The sequence below is a fragment of the Mobula hypostoma genome, chromosome 19 (assembly GCF_963921235.1).
Source record: "Mobula hypostoma chromosome 19, sMobHyp1.1, whole genome shotgun sequence".
In the NCBI taxonomy this organism is placed as follows: Eukaryota; Metazoa; Chordata; class Chondrichthyes; order Myliobatiformes; family Myliobatidae; genus Mobula; species Mobula hypostoma.
In genome coordinates this window covers 63293220-63311994 of record NC_086115.1, presented here as the reverse complement: position 1 = coordinate 63311994, position 18775 = coordinate 63293220, and the positions used below count along the sequence as shown (strand labels likewise).

The 18775-nt window shown below is 42.4% G+C and overlaps 1 protein-coding gene across 1 annotated transcript in view; it reads right to left on the bottom strand.

Moving 5' to 3' along the window:
- Window positions 1-18775, bottom strand: part of slc18a2 (solute carrier family 18 member 2) — an 84092-nt gene that overhangs the window by 25761 nt on the left and 39556 nt on the right. Inside the window, exons 4-9 of the mRNA XM_063072051.1 lie at window positions 16993-17051; window positions 15624-15707; window positions 15187-15279; window positions 3481-3570; window positions 3353-3396; window positions 2936-2996 (exon numbers count right to left, since the gene is read on the bottom strand). Coding sequence (XP_062928121.1) covers window positions 2936-2996; window positions 3353-3396; window positions 3481-3570; window positions 15187-15279; window positions 15624-15707; window positions 16993-17051 — 431 coding nt within the window. The remainder of the gene's footprint in view (window positions 1-2935; window positions 2997-3352; window positions 3397-3480; window positions 3571-15186; window positions 15280-15623; window positions 15708-16992; window positions 17052-18775) is intronic.

Sequence of the window (18775 nt, the reverse complement as noted above, 5' to 3'; positions counted from 1 at the left end):
GTGGGATCCAACAGCTGGGAAGGCAGTTCTGCAACACCATGTGGAGAGCACAGAGGAAGTCACGGTCATCCACTGCAATTGAGGAAGACCCTTGTTTGTGACACATGTTTGTACCACTAGATCTGGACGTCTGAGGACAAGAGAGTGGAACTGGCCTGGTGAAACTCCTTTTCTTTAGTAGAAAACTCTTCTGCACAGGTTTCCAGTTCTCATCAGATATGATGGACATCCACTTGTCATAAGTTCAAAGATGTCTGCCACAAAATAAATCTGGTTGTTCATCCCCAAATTTGCACTGAATATTTAAGACTTACCACTAACCCTTAACTATCCAGAAAAAACTTCTTGTTCTATTGACCTATGATTAATCTGAGGCATAAAAATAACCCTGACATTCAGGGTCAGAATTTCAATGGGAAACGGGATTTTTGTCCATCCATATTTGGGCTAATGGCAATTTCCCACTGGATGCAGGCCAACCTGAAAGAAAAGGAAGGGGTGGATCCAGAGAGGAACTTCCCCACTTCTTTGCGAGTGTTCCAGTGATGGGAAGAAGGAGGGTTAAAAAGTCATATTATACGTACTGTAGATAAGCCCACCACGTTGTTGCAAGCACCTATCCATTTTAGTCCCATTTACCAACACCTTAGCAATTGAAACGTTCACTCACACACGAGGAAATCTGCAGATGCTGGAATTTCAAGAAACACACATAAAAGTTGCCGGTGAACACAGCAGGCCAGGCAGCATCTCTAGGAAGAGGTACAGTTGACGTTTCGGGCCGAGACCCTTTGTCAGGACTAACTGAAAGAAGAGCTAGTAAGAGATTTGAAAGTGGGAGGGGGAGGAGGAGATCAAAAATGATAGGAGAAGACAGGAGGGGGAGGGATGGAGCCAAGAGCTGGACAGGTGATTGGCAAAAGGGGATACGAGAGGATCATGGGACAGGAGGCCCAGGGAGAACAAAAAGGGAGGTGGGGCAAGGGGTATAGTCAGAGGGACAGAGGGAGAAAAAGGAGAGAGAGAGAAAGAATGTGTGTATATAAATAAATAACGGATGGGGTACAAGGGGGAGGTGGGGCATTAGTGGAAGTTTGAGAAGTCGATGTTCATGCCATCAGGTTGGAGGCTACCCAGACGGAATATAAGGTGTTGTTCCTCCAACCTGGGTGTGACTTCATCTTGACAGTAGAGGAGGCCGTGGATAGACATGTCAGAATGGGAATGGGATGTGGAATTAAAATGTGTGACCACTGGGAGATCCTGCTTTCTCTGGCGGACAGAGCGTAGATGTTCAGTAAAGCGGTCTCCCAGTCTGCGTTGGGTCTCGCCAATATATAGAAGGCCACATCGGGAGCACCGGACGCAGTATATCACCCCAGCCAACTCACAGGTGAGGTGACTACAAGTGCTACACATGCCCTTACACTTCCTCCCTCACCACCATTCAGGGCCCCAGACAGTCCTTCCAGGTGAGGCGACACTTCACTTGTGAGTCGGCTGGGGTGATATACTGTGTCCAGTGCTCCTGATGTGGCCGTCTATGTATTGGCGAGACCCAACGCAGACTGGGAGATCGTTTCGCTGAACACCTACGCTCTATAATTATAATGCTAATTATAACCATGAACATACTAGATTGTTATAAGAGTTTGAGCAGTTCACTAGAGAAGACAGTCAACACGTTTATCTTGTCTGGCCTATATGTAACTCAGACCCAGAGCAAAATGGCTGAATCCCAATATGGCTGTCCCCTGAAATTGCCTGTCAAGTCACCCAATTCAGGTGCAATAAATTCTGGCTTTGCAGTGACATGCCAATTACATGAATATCTAAAAAAAATGGAATTAAAGAAAACAGAGTAAAACTTATTTTGAAATAAAATTGTATATATGATAAGCTGCCAAAGAAAGTATTTGAGGCAAGTATAATAGTATCAGGTAAGAAGCTGTTGAATAGGTACCTGGTGGGACAGGACTTAGAGAGACCCTGGCTGGACACAGGGTATTGGGATTAACAGGATAGTCGCTATTGTTTGCATGGGTCAGTGGGCTGAAGGGCCTGAATTCATGGTGTATTGCTCAATGACTCTAAACCCCTTTCTGTCCAAAGCAACTATAGTTTTCAGCTAACTTTCTAACTTTTCCCCTAAAATACTTTGTTCCACTTGGAGTTGGTTGTTTTTGACCACCTCTGAGGAATAGATTTATTTATTTACAGCTGCCATGTGGAACAGGCCCTTCCAGCCCTTCGAGCTGCACCACCCAGCAACCCCCAATCTAACACGAGCCTAATCACAGGACAACTCACAGTGACCAGTTAACCTACTGACTGGTATGTCTTTGGACTGTGGGAGGAAACTGGAGTACCGGGGGAAACCTGCACATTCCATGGGGAGGACGTACAGACTCTTTACAGATGATGTCGGAGTTGAACTCTGAACTCCCACGCCTTGAGCTGTAATAGCGTTGCACTAACCGCTACACTACCACAGTGCCCAAAAAATTACTTCCAAGGTGCAACATGCAAATTGATGGACTTTGGGATAAGAAAATAACATTCAAGATTTGTGATTCTTTATTGCTGTTCTTCAGTACACGACTGTAAAGGAGACAAAATGATTGTAACTCTGGATCAAAAAACACAATAAATATAAATATAAAATGTATAATATTAGCTTATATACTTATACTGATTTGAAGACACACACTCAATGTATGAACACTACTTCAGCATATTTTTCCCTTTCTGCACTACATATCTAATTAAAATATATTTTATACACTTTTTATTGTAATTTCTAACTTTTTAATCATTTTTCATTGCATTGTACTGTTGCCATAACACAACTATTTTCACGACATATGCCAGCTTAACAGGATTCTGATTGATTCTGAGATTTACTTGTACGTAAATGTACTTGTTCCTGAAATACCTGCAGCAATCAATATGTAAGGGTCACGTAAAAGTGTAATCAATGAGCTCCCCTGCTGACTCTGGAACAGAACAGATGACAAGTTTAAAAAAAATTATGGTTGCATTAAGGAGCAAAATTCTTTACTGTTGATAAAGCGTATGCTCAATTTGAAATAGTTCACGTTCAAGTTCAACTCTCATTCAACCATACATGAATATCAATAAATACGGCCAAACGAGACAGTGTTACTTCAGCCTCCTCCTCTCAAGTTCAAGTTCAATTGCCATTCAACCATACATGAGTACCCATGAATACAACCATGAAAGAGTGTTCCTACAGGGCCAAGGTGCAACATACAGCGTCACCAGTTACACACCGCACGAGGCACGTCTAGCTCGTATAAGACCGCAAGCACAGAAACATGGAAATGCTTACTTCTGGTTGTGGTTTGGAGGGCTGGAGGATGAAGAGCTGCAAGGCTGAAAAAGATGACAAGAATGACACGTCTGCAGCCACCCATTTGAAACAGCTGAATACCCTCCATCACCGTTTCTTCCACTCACCTCCATCCAGCAGTACGAGCGCCGCCAGGAAAAGGAACGGGGCCGTTTTCCCCACAAATTCAAACATCACACTGCCAAAGGGTGGGCCCACTGCAAAGGAGAAAATTGCACTGGATGTTTCAGTGTTAAAATGACAAATGTACATTACAGCTATGACAGCTCGAGACATCGGAGTTCAGAGTTCTGATGTCTTCTGTAAGGAGTTTGTACGTCCTCCCCATGGAATATGTGGGTTTTCTCAGGGTCCTCTGGTTTCCTCCCTGAGTCCAAAGACATACAGGTAGGTTAACTGGTCATTGTAACAGACATACAGGTATGTTAACTGGTCATTGTAACAGACATACAGGTAGGTTAACTCGTCATTGTCCCATGATTAGTCTAGGGTTAAACCAGGGGTCGCTGGTTGGTGCGACTCAAAGTGACTACCCATGCTGTATCTCAATAAATAAATAGATAGGCAGATAGATATTGCTCCTTCATTAGGGAGAAGATACAGAAGCTTTAAAGCATATGCCACCGGGCCAAAGGACTGCTTCTGTCCTCTAGAACAGACCTCTTGCATAATAAAGTTGTCCTCTTGATCTCTCGGTCTACCTCGCCATGGCCCTCGTTCCTTTTTGTCTGCCTGCACTGCCCTTTCTCTGTAACCGTAACACTCTATTCTGCTTTCTGTTATTGCCATTCCTTCTGTACGAACTCAGTGTATTCATGTTCAGGATTATCTCTCTGGATTGTGTACTAAACAATGTATATTCCATCTGCACTTCTTTACCCATTCTCCAAATCTGACTCAGTCCTTCTGCAGCTTCCCTTCTTCCTCAACACTAGCTGCCCCTCCACCAATCTTCATATCTGGTGCAAACTTGGCCACAAAGCCATCATTTCCGTCGTCAAAACCACTGACATACTGTAACATGAAAAGAAGTGGTCCCGCACCAACATTTGAAGAAAACCACAGTCACTGACAGCCAACCAGAATAGGCTCCTTTTGTTCCCACTTTCTGCCTCTGTGCATGCTAGTACCTTTCTTGTAATACCATGGGCTCTTATATTGTGGATCCTTGTCAAAGGCCTTCTGAGATGATGTTAGAATTACCAGCCAGACAAGGTATAGGAGGGACTCAGTAGATTCGAGAGACGGCAGTAATGATTTGCCTTGGCCTCTGGTGGCTTTGCCCCCAGCTCCATAACTCTGTATGAAAAGCAAATGCAGCAATATTACTGTATCTACCTGAGATTAGCTAACATAGTAGAGATCATCTTCTATTCTACTAAAAATGGCTTTTATTACATTCAGAATCATGCATTTCTTCACAGAAGTTCTACTTCAAAGTAACAGAGAGATATAAAAGATATAATTTTTAATGAGGAATATTGTATGAAGAGGAGAAATCAGTGGCTTACCTGGCAATTTATTTATTCATTCATTCATTCACTTACCTACTGTATCTATTTAAATGTTAATTAATTTATTTATTTAGTGATACAGCACAGTAAAAGGCTGTTCCAACCCAACAAGTCAGTGCTGTCCAAGTGACCAATTAACATGCTAACCCGTACACCTTTGGACGATGGGAGGGAACTGGAGCACCCGGAGGAAACCCACGCGGTCACGGAGAACGTACAAACTTCTTACAGACAGCGGCGGGAATTGAACCTGGGTCACTGGCATTGTAAAACGTGATGCTAACTGGTACACTACCGTGTCACCCAACTTGAAAAAACTGAATAGAAAATGACATCTTATGTAATCTTGTGGCAATGAATCTTAAAATTTGGCATTTTGCATCTGCCTCTGTACTGCCTGGGCTGGAAATGAAAATGCTGAAAATGGGTCAAAGTACATCATTTTAAATTTGTAATATTCCTTCCCTTGGAATTCACCACATTTCAGATAGAATGCATTCTGTGTTGGGTGCTTCATTTACTAATAAAATGGAAAATTTGTGAAGTATTTATGAAACTGAAAGGCATAATTAAAATTCATTAAGTATTAATTGTGCTCACAACATGTAATTTTCCCCTTTGCATTTGAGATACTGGATTCACCCACTCTTTTGAGTTAATACATTTTGAAATCAGCATTTCTCCAAAAATTTAAATTGGCTGCAAATCAAATCAAGTTTAATTATCATTCAAACCATATATACAGTGCTTATAAAAAGTATTCACACCTCTTGGAAGTTTTCACGTTTTGTTGTTTTACAGCATTGAATCACAGAGATTTAATTTGGCTTTTTTGACACTGATCAACAGAAAAGGCTCTTTTGTGTCAAAGTGAAAACAAATTTCTACAAATTGGTATAAATGTATTACAATTATTAAACACAAAATAATTGATTGCATAATACTCACCCCCTTTAAGTCAGTATTTAATTGCTGCACCTTTGGCAGCAATTATAGCCTTGAGTCTGTGTAGATAGGTCTCTATCAGCTTTGCACATCTGGACACTGTAATTTTTCCCTATTCTCCTTTACAAAACTGCTCAAGCTCTGTCAGATTGCTTGGGGATCGTGAATGAACAGCCCTTTTCAAGTCAAGCCAGCAATTCTCAATTGGATTGAGGTCGGACTCCGACTTCGTCACTCCAGGACATTGACTTTGTTGGTTTTAAGCCATCTTGTGTTGCTTTGGCTTTATGCTTGGGATCATTGCCTTGCTGGAAAACAATTCTTTCCCAAGTTGCAGTTCTCCTGCAGTCTGCGTCAGGTTTTCCTCCAAGATTTCCCTGTACTTTTCTGCATTCATTTTACCCTCTACCTTCACAAGCCTTCCAGGGCCTGCTGTAATGAAGCATCCCCACAGCATGACACAGCCACCACTATGCTTCATGGTAGGGGTGGTGTGTTTTTGATGATGTGCGGTGTTTGCCTTATGCCAAACTTTGCACTTACTCTGATGGCCAAAAAGCTCAATTTTGGTTTCACCAGACCATAGAACCTTCTTCCAGCTGACTTCAGAGTCTCCCACATGCCTATGGGCAAACTCTAGTCGAGATTTCATGGAAATTTCTTTCAACAGTGGTTTTCTCTTTGCCACTCTCCCACAAAGCTGCGACTGGTGAGGCACTCGGGCAACAGTTGTTGTATGCGCAGTCTCTCCCATCTCATCCACTGAAGCTTTTAACTCCTCCAGAGTTGTCATCGGTCTCTTTGTGGCCTCCCTCACTTGTCCACTTCTTGCACAGTCACTCAGTTTTTGAGGACGGCCTGCACTAGGCAGATTTACAGCTCTGTCATATTCATTCCATTTCTCGATGATTGACTTAACTGTACTCCAAGGGATATTCAGTAACTTGAAAATCTGCTGACTTGTGCTTTTCAAAGTCACAATCTTTTCAGATAGTTGCTTGGAGTGTTCTTTTGTCTTCATGGTGAAGTTTTTGCCAAGATACTGACTCACCAGCAGTTGGACCTTCCAGATACAGATGTGTTTTTACTATAATCAATTGAAACACCTTGACTGCACACAGGTCTCCAAAACCAGATCTCTATTTAGCTAACTATGTGATGTCTAAAACCATTTGACCGGACCAGTGATAATTTGGTGTGTCATATTAAAAGGGGGGGGGTGAATACTTATGCAATCAATTATTTTGTGTTTTAAATTTGTGATGAATTTAGGTTACTTTGTAGAAATCTATTTTCACTTTGACATGAGTCTTTTTCTGTTGATCAGTGTTGCAAAATATTCAAAATAGCAAGCAAACATTCAAAAATAGTGAGTAACATAATTCAAATATCGAACAAAGAAACATATTCACTTGAAAAAGACCATATATTGGCAAAGACCTTGAGTGACAATGTCCAGCAATCAGTTGTTCAATCTCCTTGCAGTGTACAGACGCTCGAACATGGGAGGGCGGCACCTATGGACAAGGCCAGGCCCCAGCCGAGCTCAAGCACGCTGTTGTGCTTCCATGTGTGTCACCTGGTCTGCAGCAGCAGGCAAGCCTGAAGCTTGAGGCCTAGTTCTCACTACAACTGAGGCTACTCAGCTCCCAAGTCGACTGTCCCTCCACCAGACAAGAGTAGCAGCCCTGCAGCATTTATATTATCACTGTCCAACAGTCTCGCAATCGCAAGTGAAATGTTCGAGACATCTTACAAAATTAGTTTGTCCAACACTCCCCAACCAATGGTGATGAGAGTAATTGATAAAAAAGCAGTATAGTGACAAGGGAAGTTACAAAATAGTACCAGTTATAACCAATCAATCTTTGACTTACTTTATTTCTAAATGTTTGTACTCATTGCTGCATATAATATCAGACATCCCACCTCCCCCGGAAGTTCCGGGAGTCTCCCGCATATTAATAGTGGCTCCCTGATGCCCGCAAATTATATACGATGTCCCAGAAATTGATTTTTTTTGAGAGCGAGCTTGAGAGAATGCGCGAGAAAGAGCGAGAGAGCGAGCACAAGAGCAAGAAAGCAAGCGCGAGACAGGAAGTGCAAGTGAGAGAGCGCGAGAGCGAGAGAGAGAGAGAGAGAGAGAGAAAGCAAGAAAGCAAGCACGAGTGAGAGCCACCATGAGAGAGAGAGAGCGCGCGAGAGAGCGAGAGCAAGAAAGCAAGCGCGAGAGTGACCATGAGTGAGAGAGCGCGCGATAGAGAGAGGGCGAGAGCAAGAGCGCGAGAGTTCCAAAAAAGTCAGAGTGGCAGAGTGTTCCAAAAAAAGAAAAAATGAAGCATACGTCACCCCAGACTACACTAAAGTGTACCCCTGCCTAATAGGGGTCAAAAATAATGACAGTGTTGCTCGCTGCACTGTTTGCAACAGTGACTTTTCTGTTGCCCATGGTGGGTTAAATGACTGTAAAAGACAATGTTGAGGTGAGTTTAACAGGTGTCATTCGTTCATCAGCATAGCTAACGTTATTTAAACTAGCTGGCCAGCTGCTAAGGAGCTACTCTATTGCAGACGTCCCACCTCTCCCGCAAGTTCCAGGAGTCTCCCGCAAATTGATGGTGCTACCTCCCTGAAATGAGTTTTTGCCGGGTGGGATGTCTGTAATATAAATAGAAATATATTGAACTTTGATATTTTTTTATTCTTGGCCCATAGTAGAAATATTATTTCAGTCTTTCCGACCATAACAGTGCTGCACTGACATGCCTAATCAGTTTTCGGACACTACAGACCGCAGACTAACATTTCTTTCTTTCCTTACCTGCCTCCTGATTTCGTGAGCCCTGTTTCTAAGATCCGGCATTCAAGACATGCTCTCTTCTTGCTGCTGCCATCAAGAAGAAGGTATAGGAGCCTCAAGGCTCACACCATCAGGTTCAAGAAGTTATTAACCCTCAACTATCAGCGTCCTCAACGAGAGGGGATAATTTCACTCATCTCAACGCAAAACTGGCTCCACCACCTATGGCAGACATGAGGAAATCAGCAGATACTGGAAATTCAAGCAACACACACAAAAATTGCTGGTGAACACAGCAGGCCAGGCAGCATCTATAGGAAGAGGTACAGTCGACGTTTCGGGCCAGGACGGAGATCCTGACGAAGGGTCTCGGCCCGAAAAGCCGGCTGTACCTCTTCTTATAGATGCTGCCTGGCCTGCTGCGTTCACCAGCATTTTGTGTGCGTTGTCCACCACCTACGGACCCACTTTTAAAGGCTGATTTATACTTGTGTGTACTAGCTTACGCCGCAGCCTACGCAAGTGGGCTACGCCGTTGTGAGCATTTATACTTGTGTGTTGGTGTGTCAGCGTCGCTCTGCAATTCACCACCAAAACGCTAGTTGGCGATGGGGTTTCCATGCCACTGTATTGAGTTTCTTCATGTTGAAACTCAACATGAAGAAACTCAAACTTCAAATAATGGCGACTGAAACTGAAGGAGGGTGAATTTTCTGTGCTTGTCCGGCCACTGAGAGACATGGACAAGGAAATGCATTTCAAATATTTTTGGATGTCGGCAGGTAGTTTTGACGATTTGGTTCATCGTCTCCAACCATTTATTTCGCACCAGTGTACGCACAGTATACTGAGAGACCGGCAATCACCATTCGAATTTTAGCTTCAGGAGGAAGTCAACAGGCTGTAGCAGCTAGCTACAAACTGGCGTCAAGCACAGGGTCCTCCATAATTTCAGAGGTCGGTAAAGCTTTATGGAAAGCATTGCAGCCAGAGTTCCTTCCCTGCCCTTCAGTCACCCAATGGGAAGCTATTACAGCGATGCTACCAAGTGGACTACTCACAGTTGTTGCGGTCTGCGTCGCCGTGACGCGTAGTTACATTTTTGGGGAGGTGCGCGTCAGGGTTAGGGTACGTTAGGGTACAGCATAGGGTACGGTGTAGGGTACGTGGCTACGCCGTATCTAAGGCATCGATTTGACGCACAAGTGTAAATTGGCCTTTGGGACTCTTCCACTCATGTTATTAATATCATTTATTATTATCATTTTTTGTTATTTTGTATTGCACGGTTTCTTTTTCACACATTGGTTGTTTAAAAGTCTTTGTGTGTAGTTTTTCACTGACTCCATCGTACTTATTTATATCTACTTTGAATGCCTGCAAGAAAATGAATCTCAGTGTAGTAAATGGTGCTATATACATACATTGATAATCAACTTACTTCGAACTTTGAACTATTTAAAGATTTTTGAATCTGCCTGGGCAAATTAATTGCGCAGCCACATTCTAAGTCCTGCAAAAGTCCAAAGTTCAAAGTAAATTTATTATCAAAGCATGCATAGGTCACCATATACAACCCTGAGATTTTCTTGCTGGCATAAACAATAAATCCAAGAAACACAATAGAATCAAGAAAGACCACACCCAACAGGACAGACAAACTGTGCAAATACAAAAAGAAAGAAAAAATTAATGATAATAATAATAAATAAGCATTAAATATCCAGAACATGAGATGAAGAGTCTTTGAAAGGGAGTCGATAGGTTGTGGTAGTTCAGTAAAGTAACAGCAAGTAAAGTTGAGTGAAGTTATCCCCTTTGGTTCAAGTGCCTGATGGCTGAGGGGTAATAACTGTTCCTGAACCTGGTGGGGTGGGTCCTGAGGGTCCTGCACTTTTTTCCTGATGGGCGCAACGATAAGAGAGCAGATTTCAAAACTGGCATTAAGTTGCTGCAATTCTCACTAAACTTTTTCAACAATGTACTCAAAAAAGCATTGGGATATATGTTATTTCAGTTTAACTACATGAGTTTTGCTCTTACTAATAATTTTCTGATCTGAGACGATGAAGCCCACTAACAATAAAATTCTTCAAGCCATAAAAAGCAGCTGCCAAAACCATAAAGTTCAACCATTTCAATCTTGTGCTAGACTCAGTCAGAGCAATTCTGTGTGCATTGTCATCATTCAGTCATCTTGAAATATAAATGGTGAAATTCAAAAGCATGAAAAAATCCAAAGCAACACACACAAAATGCTGGAGGAGCTCAGCGGCTCAATTTGAATTGAATAATTTTGAGCCAAGATCCTTCAGCAGAATTATCCTTCTTCAGGCCTGAAGGGTCTTGACCTGAAATGTCGACTATTTATTCAGTTCCATAGATACTGCCAGACCTGCAGAGTTAGAAACATAGAAACATAGAAAATAGGTGCAGGAGTAGGCCATTCGGCCCTTCGAGCCTGCACCGCCATTTATTATGATCATGGCTGATCATCCAACTCAGAACCCAGCCTTCCCTCCATACCCCCTGACCCCTGTAGCCACAAGGGCCATATCTAACTTCCTTTTAAACATAGCTAATGAACTGGCCTCAACAGTTTGCTGTGGCAGAGAATTCCACAGATTCACCACTCTCTGTGTGAAGAAGTTTTTCCTAACCTCGGTCCTAAAAGGCTTCCCCTCTATCCTCAAACTGTGACCCCTCGTTCTAGACCTCCCCAACATCGGGAACAATCTTCCCGCATCTAGCCTGTCCAATCCCTTTAGGATCTTATACGTTTCAATCAGATCCCCCCTCAATCTTCTAAATTCCAACGAGTACAAGCCCAGTTCATCCAGTCTTTCTTCATATGAAAGACCTGCCATCCCAGGAATCAATCTGGTGAACCTTCTTTGTACTCCCTCTATGGCAAAGATGTCTTTCCTCAGATTAGGGGACCAAAACTGCACACAATACTCCAGGTGTGGTCTCACCAAGGCCTTGTACAACTGCAGTAGTACCTCCCTGCTCCTGTACTCGAATCCTCTCGCTATAAATGCCAGCATACCGTTCGCCTTTTTCACCGCCTACTGTACCTGCATGCCCACTTTCAATGACTGGTGTATAATGACACCCAGGTCTCGTTGCACCTCCCCTTTTCCTAATCGGCCACCATTCAGATAATAATCTGTTTTCCTATTTTTGCCACCAAAGTGGATAACTTCACATTTATCCACATTAAATTGCATCTGCCATGAGTTTGCCCACTCACCCAACCTATCCAAGTCACCCTGCATCCTCTTAGCATCCTCCTCACTGCTAACACTGCCACCCAGCTTTGTGTCATCTGCAAACTTGGAGATGCTGCATTTAATTCCCTCATCCAAGTCATTAATATATATTGTAAACAACTGGGGTCCCAGCACTGAGCCTTGCGGTACCCCACTAGTCACCGCCTGCCATTCTGAAAAGGTCCCGTTTATTCCCACTCTTTGCTTCCTGTCTGCTAACCAATTCTCCACCCACACCAATACCTTACCCCCAATACCGTGTGCTTTAAGTTTGCACACTAATCTCCTGTGTGGGACCTTGTCAAAAGCCTTTTGAAAATCCAAATATACCACATCCACTGGTTCTCCCCTATCCACTCTACTAGTTACATCCTCAAAAAATTCTATGAGATTCGTCAGACATGATTTTCCTTTCACAAATCCATGCTGACTTTGTCCGATCATTTCACCGCTTTCCAAATGTGCTGTTATCACATCCTTGATAACTGACTCCAGCAGTTTCCCCACCACCGACGTTAGGCTAACCGGCCTATAATTCCCCGGTTTCTCTCTCCCTCCTTTTTTAAAAAGTGGGGTTACATTAGCCACCCTCCAATCCTCAGGAACTAGTCCAGAATCTAACGAGTTTTGAAAAATTATCACTAATGCATCCACTATTTCTTGGGCCACTTCCTTAAGCACTCTGGGATGCAGACCATCTGGCCCTGGGGATTTATCTGCCTTCAATCCCTTCAATTTACCTAACACCACTTCCCTACTAACATGTATTTCGCTCAGTTCCTCCATCTCACTGGACCCTCTGTCCCTTACTATTTCTGGAAGATTATTTATGTCCTCCTTAGTGAAGACAGAACCAAAGTAATTATTCAATTGGTCTGCCATGTCCTTGCTCCCCATAATCAATTCACCTGTTTCTGTTTGCAGGGGACCTACATTTGTCTTTATCAGTCTTTTCCTTTTTACATATCTATAAAAGCTTTTACAGTCCGTTTTTATGTTCTCTGCCAGTTTTCTCTCATAATCTTTTTTCCCCTTCCTAATTAAGCCCTTTGTCCTCCTCTGCTGAACTCTGAATTTCTCCCAGTCCTCAGGTGAGCCACTTTCTCTGGCTAATTTGTATGCTACTTCTTTGGAATTGATACTATCCCTAATTTCTCTTGTCAGCCACAGGTGCACTACCTTCCTTGATTTATTCTTTTGCCAAACTGGGATGAACAATTGTTGTAGTTCATCCATGCAACCTTTAAATGCCTGCCATTGCATATCCACCGTCAATCCTTGAAGTGTCATTTGCCAGTCTATCTTAGCTAATTCACGTCTCATACCTTCAAAGTTACCCCTCTTTAAGTTCAGAACCTTTGTTTCTGAATTAACTACGTCACTCTCCATGTTAATGAAGAATTCCACCATATTATGGTCACTTTTACCCAAGGGGCCTCTCACAACAAGATCGCTAATTAACCCTTCCTCATTGCTCAAAACCCAGTCCAGAATAGCCTGCTCTCTAGTCGGTTCCTCGACATGTTGGTTCAAAAAACCATCCCGCATACATTCCAAGAAATCCTCTTCCTCAGCACCTTTACCAATTTGGTTCACCCAGTCTACATGTAGATTGAAGTCACCCATTATAACTGCTGTTCCTTTATTGCACACATTTCTAATTTCCTGTTTAATACCATCTCCGACCTCACTACTACTGTTAGGTGGCCTGTACACAACTCCCACCAGCGTCTTCTGCCCCTTAGTGTTACGCAGCTCTACCCATATCGATTCCACATCTTCCCGGCTTATGTCCTTCCTTTCTATTGCGTTAATCTCTTTTTTAACCAGCAACGCCACCCCACCTCCCCTTCCTTCATGTCTATCCCTCCTGAATATTGAATATCCCTGAACGTTGAGCTCCCATCCCTGGTCACCCTGGAGCCATGTCTCTGTGATCCCAACTATATCATAATCATTAATAACAATCTGCACTTTCAATTCATCCACCTTATTACGAATGCTCCTTGCATTGACACATAAAGCCTTCAGGCGCTCTTTTACAACTCTCTTAGCCCTTTTTAATGCTTGCCCTGGATTTGTCGGCCTGCCACTTTTACTTTTCCCCTTTGTACTTTTTGCTTCTACGCTCACTTTACACCCCTCTGTCTCTCTGCACTGGTTCCCATCCCTCTGTTGTGAACTAACCTCCTCACACCTAGCCGCTTTAATTTGATTCCCACCCCCCAACAGTTCCTCCAGCATTTTGTGTATGTTGTTTTGGTAAAGTTTATGCTTTTTTAAAAAAAATTAAGAAACATGATTGACAAGAAGAATTTTTTCAAGTTGATAAAGTAATAGCTTAGTGAAACCAGATTGAATTTCCCAAACTCGGAGGAAGATGGAGCCCAGGAGAAAGAAGGAAATGTCACAATTCCTAAATCCTGAAAAGGACAAACAAGATAAAGGAAATGATAATCATGATGTCACCCTTGCGATGCTATCCGGATGTGTGAACAATCAAGACATTCACCACCACCTTCTAAAAAGGAATTTAAGCTGGGCAAAGATTGCTGGCTTCCCACAATACAATAAATCAGATGGTTTAAATAGGGCAGAATACGCATAATAAAAAAAATCACAAATGCTCCAAAGTAAACTCAGAATTCATCCTAATACAAAAAAACTGTAGGTTTAATTCTGTTTCTTTCTCCACAGATTCTGACTGACCTGTGGAGTATTTCTACCATTTTCTGCTAACACTCTGAATTACTAAAGATAATTTGTCCCGGTTTTCATTATCGATTAGTGATCAACATAGGTATTTCAACATAAAATCACCATAATTTTTAGAATGCTTTCTAGAATTGCTTTCATGGTGAAAAGGGAATTCTGTAATCGAGCCATCAACCTATGTTATGCTTACCCAGGTGCCATTGACTGCGAATGGAACTCTTATTTATTTATTTACTGTATTTTGCGATGTAGCACAGACTCTTCCCACCCACCGAGCTACACCACCCCAGCAACCCCACAACACCAATTAACTACAAATCACGGGAAAATTCACAATGACCAGTTAACCTACCTAATATTTCTTTGGAGTGTGGAAGGTAACCGGGGAACCTGGAGAGAACCCACACATTCCATGGGGAAGACATACAGAGATGCCTTACAGAATGCCGCTGGAACTGAGCTCCGAACTCCAGGATGTCCCACCACCCCCACCAAGCTATTATAGTCACGCTACCGCGGCGCCCTTTAATTCTGAAAACAAGTGAGCACTTTATAAAGGGTACTGACCCAAAACCCCCATAGCCAGGCCTCCTAATGCAATGCCCATTGCATTACCCCTCTCTTCATCATTAGTGTAAACGCTGGCCAGCATTCCCATACCTATAAGAAAAAAGGAAGTTTCACATCATGCTGAACTTGAATGTGTAAACAGACATAAACTACAATAGGACTTTGAGGGATATAAAATATGTCCTTATTTTAGCAGTACAAGTTTACTCAATATTAAAATACTTCAGTTTTAGAACAAAAATGCAACTTCAAGAGGAAAACAATGTTACTTCCTTACCCTGCCAAGCACTGCACATGTCAATAGAAAATTATTTGTGCTGGATTGCACCATTTAATGTTCAATTACAGGTAGTTTCCAGGTGAAGATCACTGAGAAAACATCACTTTTGCTTGCCTTCATGTTATTTTACTGGCACTCTTGCAATTGGCCTTACCTGCCACGGAGGAGCATGAAGAGCCTATCCCCTGCAGGGACCGGGCTAAGAACAGCAGCATGTAGCTCTTTGAGAAGGCAAACACTGTGGACAAAAAAGGAGGTTAGGATGTTATCAAATTATGTGAATATCACATTCCAAAGATGCACAGGCCCAGTTCAATAAGTTGTGAACATGTTATATTAGCACTGGATGTGTAGCAACACCTGCACAGCGCAATCCTCACTGATTTGATGTGACACGAAACAAACCATTTTACTGTATGCTTCGATATTTCAATGTACACATGACAAATAAAGCTAATGTTAATCGTGAGATCTTAATCATCAATCGTGGGATTGAGTTTAGGAGCTGAGAGGTAATGTTGCAGCTATATAGGACCCTGGTCAGACCCCACTTGGAGTATTGTGCTCGATTCTGGTTGCCTCACTACAGGAAGGATGTGGAAACCATAGAAAGGGTGCAGAGGAGACTTACAAGGATGTTGCCTGGATTGGGGAGCATGCCTTATGAGAATAGGTTGAGTGATCTTGGCCTTTTTTCCTTGGAGTGTCAGAGGATGAGAGGTGATCTGATAGAGTTATATAAGATGATGAGAGGTATTGATTGTGTGGATAGTCAGAGGCTTTTTCCCAGGGCTGAAATGGCTAGCACGAGAGGGCATAGCTTTAAGGTGCTTGGAAGCTGATACAGAGAAGTCCGGGGTAAGTTTTTTATTCAGAGAGTGCTGAGTGTGTGGAATGGGCTGCCAGCGACGGTGGTGGAGACGGATACGATAGGGTCTTTTAAGAGACTCCTGAATAGGTACATGGAGCTTAGAAAAATAGAGGACTCAGGGTAACCCCAGGTAATTTCTAAAGTAAGGACATGTTCGGCACAGCATTCTGGGCCGAAGGGCCTGTATTGTGTTGTAGGTTTTCTATGTTTCTATGTTTCAAGTATTTTCATAAACTAGATGCAAATCAATTGAGCTATTTTAGAAGGGTTCCATCAAGTTTCAGGTGTCATCAAGTTCAATTACCATTCACGATACATGAATATAGCCAAATGGAAAAGTGTTCCTCTGGGGCCAAGGTGCACAGCACAGTACCAACAGCACACTGCGCATAGCAGAAATAGCACATAAGGTTACAATTTCAGAAAAACATAGTCCCAAACAGAAAAATATATATATATATAGACCATGGCTCTAAGTTGTCCTGGTCCAGTTTATTCTTTCGCCAGATAAAGAGTGGAGGGCAGCACAGAGTGAAGACCGGCAGCAGCACTGAGCAACAACCCCCCCATCCCTACAACAAAATGTAAAACGGACAATTATCCTAAACATGTTAACCATTATACAGTAGTTAAGAAAACTTCAGATACTTACTAACGGTTGAAATAAACATGATGATAAACCCTGCAAACATAGGGAGCTGATATCCTATCCTGCAAATAGAATAAGGTAGTCACTTTAAACAATTCTTCAACAGCACACAGGATGATTTCCAAAATGACACAGAGAAGTAGGAGTCACAGCTGTCCGTTTTATGTGACTTGATGTTACGTGTTCATGCTGAACAGTGTAGCTTGTTTGTGTTACTGACCCTATTGCAAAATACTCTGCTGGTATTTTAGTCGTAAGATTCAGGTATCGTATGCTAGTGGAAAATCTAATATGTAAATTGTGATTTAGGATCAGTGGTTTAGGAAGGGTCACTAAGTTATTTTTCAAATGCATGTCACACTTTCCCATAGAAAATCAGTTTTTGATACACACATCTAGACCTACATGCACACTGAGGGAAATACATTCCCTCAACCATGTGTACTAAGTGACATATTTTTGTGCTATTGAACATTTTTCTTTTTAATAATACTGCACATATATATTTGTTATGATCATATTACTGTACTGCCCCAGTTATATTTGCACACACTGTATGTCACGTGTTTATTCTCTACTGATGTCACACTCCTCTTGATAATTACTGTATACTACACATACACTCCTCCACCATCATACTTATAGTTCTTTCTGTCACAGGTGCAATATTCTTTATTCTTGATATTTACTCACTACTGAAGTCACTCAATGTAAGCATGAACATTGTCTCACTTCCCTCCATTCACTCAGTGCCCTGCATTGAGCACGGACACCCATGCACACATGCCATCTGACCTATCACTTCCATACATACTGGTAGATACACTTATTCACACAACAACGAAATCCACACAGGTTAACATTAAATAATGAATATCCAAAAACAAAAATACAAATGGTGGAAATCTGAAATGAAAACAGAAAATGGTGCAGACTGACGGCAGCTCAGGCAGCATCTGTGAAAGAAAATGTAATTGCTGCTTGAGCTATGAAACTCTTCAGAATCAGCATCTGGATCAGGTTTAATATCGCTGGCATATGTCATGAAGTTTTTATTTATTTATCTATTTATTTATTGAGATGCAACTCAGAACAGGCCCTTCCGACCCTTCGAGCCACGGTGCCCAGCAACCCCCGATTTAACCCTAGCCTAATTACGGGACGGTTTACAGTGGCCAGTTAACTTACCAACTAGTAGGCCTCTGGACTGTGGGAGGAAACCGGAGCATCCGAAGGAAACCCATGCAGTCACGTGGAGGACGTAGAAACTCCTTACAAGCAATGGCGCGACATTTGTTGTTGGAGTACCAGAGCTCAGAGTTTAATCCCAGCATCCTCTGTAAGGCATCTACGCCCTCCCTGTGAACGTGTGGGTTTTCTCCGGGTGCTCTGGTTTCCTCCCACGGGCCAAAGACGTACCGGTTAGAAGGTTAAGTGTTCATTATAAATTGTCCCGTGATGAGGCTTGGGTTAAACCATGGGTTGTTGTGGGTTGCTGGGCAGTGCGCTCATTGGACCCGAACGGCCTGCTCCACAGGGTATCTCTAAATAAATAAATGAATGGATTGTTTAGAAGGGAAATTACCAGTGCTGTAGTGTTGAATGGCATTTTAAAACTCCTACATGCTTCTATCTAAACTAATCAATGACAAAAATTCTTACAATTTATTTATTTATTTCAAGACATAGTGTGAAACAGGCCCTTCTAGCCCAATGACCCTCACCACCCGGAAACCCACCTACTTATCCCTCGCCTAATCACGGGACAGTTTACAATGACTAATTA